Source organism: Haplochromis burtoni, unplaced genomic scaffold (genome assembly GCF_018398535.1).
Source record: "Haplochromis burtoni strain Fernald_Lab_line unplaced genomic scaffold, NCSU_Asbu1 Contig_498, whole genome shotgun sequence".
Classification (NCBI taxonomy): Eukaryota; Metazoa; Chordata; class Actinopteri; order Cichliformes; family Cichlidae; genus Haplochromis; species Haplochromis burtoni.
This window is the reverse complement of record NW_024582859.1, coordinates 412,199-415,919: the sequence shown is the minus strand read 5'-3', so window position 1 is coordinate 415,919 and position 3,721 is coordinate 412,199. Positions and strand designations below refer to the sequence as shown.

At 35.2% G+C, this 3,721-nt stretch overlaps 1 protein-coding gene across 1 annotated transcript; it reads right to left on the bottom strand.

The window, feature by feature from the left end:
- Positions 1-3: 3 nt before the first annotated feature.
- Positions 4-3,236, bottom strand: LOC102292248 (interferon-induced protein 44; the record flags this gene model as incomplete). The annotated part of the gene is made up of 8 exons (XM_042213933.1): positions 2,435-3,236; positions 1,973-2,011; positions 1,820-1,853; positions 1,428-1,626; positions 893-1,039; positions 477-648; positions 284-384; positions 4-159 (listed from the first exon to the last, which is right to left on the bottom strand). Coding segments are annotated over exons 2-8 (846 nt in total), but the record flags the coding sequence as incomplete, so codon positions are not given.
- Between the last annotated feature and the right edge of the window lie 485 nt (positions 3,237-3,721).

The following is a 3,721-nucleotide window of genomic DNA, read 5'->3' as shown; positions in this document are numbered from 1 at the left end:
CAGTTTGTTGACGTAGTCCTCTCCAAAGTTGATCATCTGCTTCAGAGCAGCCAGTATCAGTGTGTCGATGTCATCATCTGTTTGGATCTCAGAGTGATAGTTCTTCACAGGAAAGATGCAGTACAGTGGAATACCTGATTTTACACTCACTATCTCCATCTAAATTTCAACAGTTTAACATTTGTTAGCATTTATTTTACTTAAAATTTACTTGAATTAAACTGTTGGTACAAAATAAATAAATATTCCAGCTAAATACTGAAAATTACCACTAGAAAAGTACCTGTTCCTTCAACGAGGTGCTCTTATACACATTTCGTATATTTTTTTTGACTTCTGGACAGGCTTCATCAATTTTGGTGAGAATTGCCATTTGGGGAATTCCTGTCAATACACAGAATATCAGAGCTGAAGTGATGTTTGTCAGCTTATTTAATTCATTTTGGGTTTATCCTATAACCACACTTGGCTCTTACCCATGTCACTGGCTGCAAGTCTGACAGTCCTCATCTGTTTTATTATATCATCACTCATAAGTTTTATTTTGTTGGCATCGATCACAGACACTAAAACATGAACTTTGTCATTTAGAGTGGGCTCCTTGTTGTACTTATGATCGTGTTCGGATAATGAAGATTGAGGATTGAACTGGAAAACAATGAAGTTAATTAAACTAAACAAGTATACGCAAATGTTTCACACACACATATACACATATGTATGTATATACATATTTGTATGTATGTATATATATATATCTATATACACACACGTGTTTTTGGAAATCTAACTTTTAAATACACCGTATGTGTTATTTAAAGGCATAATTAAATTGTGTCATTGGATACACCATCAAATAGTGTCTGCAAAAATGCCTTAAACTTCATGATACCGTGTAACCATCCTTCACGTGCCCATTCATGGCCAGTATGATGTCTTCCACCATAACTCCTGTGTCCTTCTCAAGGCCCATGATGTCGGTGAAGGCAAAAGGATAAAAAGTTCCTAGGCTTCTGTTGTGGATTTTGAAAGTTTCATACTGTAAAACAGAAGGTTTTAACGATTCTGATAACAGGGTTACCTAATCATTGAAGACTACAAAGCTGGTTTCTGGTTTAGTATAAGGCTGATATCTGTAAGAACAACTACGGAGAAAAGTAAAGTGAAACTAAACTTCAGACAAAGATTCAAGAAGCAAAAAATAAAAAAAACCCCATCTGTCACGCAAGAGCAGACCACATCCTAAGACCTCTAAGTGCTAATCTTTACTGTGCTGTAGTGGAAAAACAAGTGAGCTTGGCTCTACGTGCAGCTTTATAGCCGTTTAGTTTCAGTCCACTAGTTTTGTTACAAATTGCATGACTTTTGTTTAACAAATTGCACAAAATACACGAGCTTGACTAAACCATACTAGAATTAAAACATACTTTTTTAGTGAAGCTCTTTCCAGAAATTCCATCTGCCAAAGCATTTGTGGCCATTCTGCCTTGTAAAAGAGCATCAACTGAGTTGATGAAGCTGGACTTGCCGGCACCAACGGGTCCATGAAGAAGAATTCTGAGGTGCTGGAGCTCAGAGTTATGAGGCTGGTAATTATTTATGCTTGGGAGATCATTGGTTTTGCCACTGTTCAAAGAAGAATATTTATGAAGTTAAAGTCAAGAAAGTGAAACTAATAGTGGTGCAGATACAGTGGTGAGACTATGCTATGAACACCAATGAGAATGGGAAATTCAGCTGACAGCAACCGATTTTTGCAAGTAATTAATTTACAACATTTACGTGGCAACAAAAAGCCCATTAAGGATCAAACACTCACTTCCACTGTATTTTCCTCCATTCTTCACTTAAAGCTGAAAACATGCACAGAATTGACAAAAAAACTGAAAATACATTTTAAAGAAAGCAATGACTGATAATACGTAATTCTTTCTGATCTGTTTGACTTTTATTGTGTTATGTTTTATCTTACTCGGAGTGTTTACAGGTCGAGACTTTTGTCCTCCCATTGCTGTAAAACATTATAGCACAATAATACATCCATACATATGCATTGAAACATTTAGAACATAACACTCTTTGCCCAAAATCATTTGTGTTGTATTGTACTGTGTTGTGCTGCTCTACTCCCATGTTCTGGACCAGAAAACAGGGTTTGATCTTTCGTTTCACTCTATAATACTGAAGTCATTTTTGTACGAAGGTTTGAACTTTGAGAGCGTTTAAACAAGAGAGAAATGTGAAAATGTTGATGCCTGTCTGAGAAAAATGTATAAAGCATGTAGTGAGGGATTTTACAGCCTTAAAACATCTATAATAATTGTAAAAAATAAAGTTCGCTACTTCGCGGATTTCACCTATCGTGGGTTATTATTAAAACGTAACACCCGCGGTAAACGAGGGAACACTGTAATTTCATTAAATCATTACTCACCTACAAAGAAAGTCTAATATTGTTTTCTTTTGTCTTTAAAATTTCACTGGAAAATAGAAAATAGAAATAAAAGGTTGAGAGAGAAAGAAAGGAAGCAATTTTAGGTAGCACCACCAAATATGACTAAATAACAATAATAAATTACACTGTTGTGAAAAAATTACAAATACGACAGAGGTGCTCATCACTGTTATATGTTCAAGTGCATAGTGTGGAGCATGTCATAAGGCCTTGAGGCAATTAGATGTAAAACACAATATTTATGAATTTTTTAATTTGTAAATTGGTCATATTTGACCCGAATACGACAGAATATTTGGTATACATATTCAGTAATGCGCATATATTTATTCTTATAATTCTCATATTCCTATTCTTATATTTTGCCTTGTTCTTGTGTTTCTTGTATTTTGCACACCTCTGTTGCTGTTGAAAAATGAAACATTTTTAGGTAGCACCACCAATTGTAACTGAATAACAATAATCAATTACATTGTTATGGAAAAAAATTACAAATGTATAAAAAGGAATAGAAAGACTAGAAAGAAAATGTAACTTCATTGAAATTCAAAGAATAATGTCAAAGTTATTCTGAAAGTCATTACCTTCTCCTGTGTGGCTCTGGACTGTCTGACTGCAGTGGGGGCAGACAGAGCTCATTTATACTGTTCTTGCTACTTTCACCTTTCTTATCATAGTTTTACTTTTACTTTCTTTTTTATTGATGTTGACTCAGTTTACTGTATACCCCATTATTTGACTTCACATCACTGGAACTTTCACTACTTTTCACTTAAGATAAGATAACATGAGATGAGATAAGATGAGATAAGATATGTGGAAATATGCAAGACATAAATAAAAGTATTCTATCACTGCTATTACTATGTAAGTAATAGATGTCTACAAATATCTATAAGTATAGACATGTGCATGCACACACACGTCCATACTAAATATACATATGCATATATACACATATATCGATACCTGCACACGTCCATACATATAAAAGGTGCATGTGCATGAAGTATCACCATGGATATGCAAGGGAGCGGTCTCTTCGCTGTAACTTTCTTTTGCATGTTTAGAAACCACAAGTTTCTGCTTTTTTGCACCTATAGAGCAACTTGAGAAGAGGTTGCGCCATGTATGGTGTGACAGGAGATGACACACACACAGACACACTCGCTCACATACGCTTGCCTTGTCACGTATTTAGCTGAACTGTGTGTAAGCCAGTGGTTTGGACGTGCTTGAGAGGCTGTCATACGTGGTTTACCAACC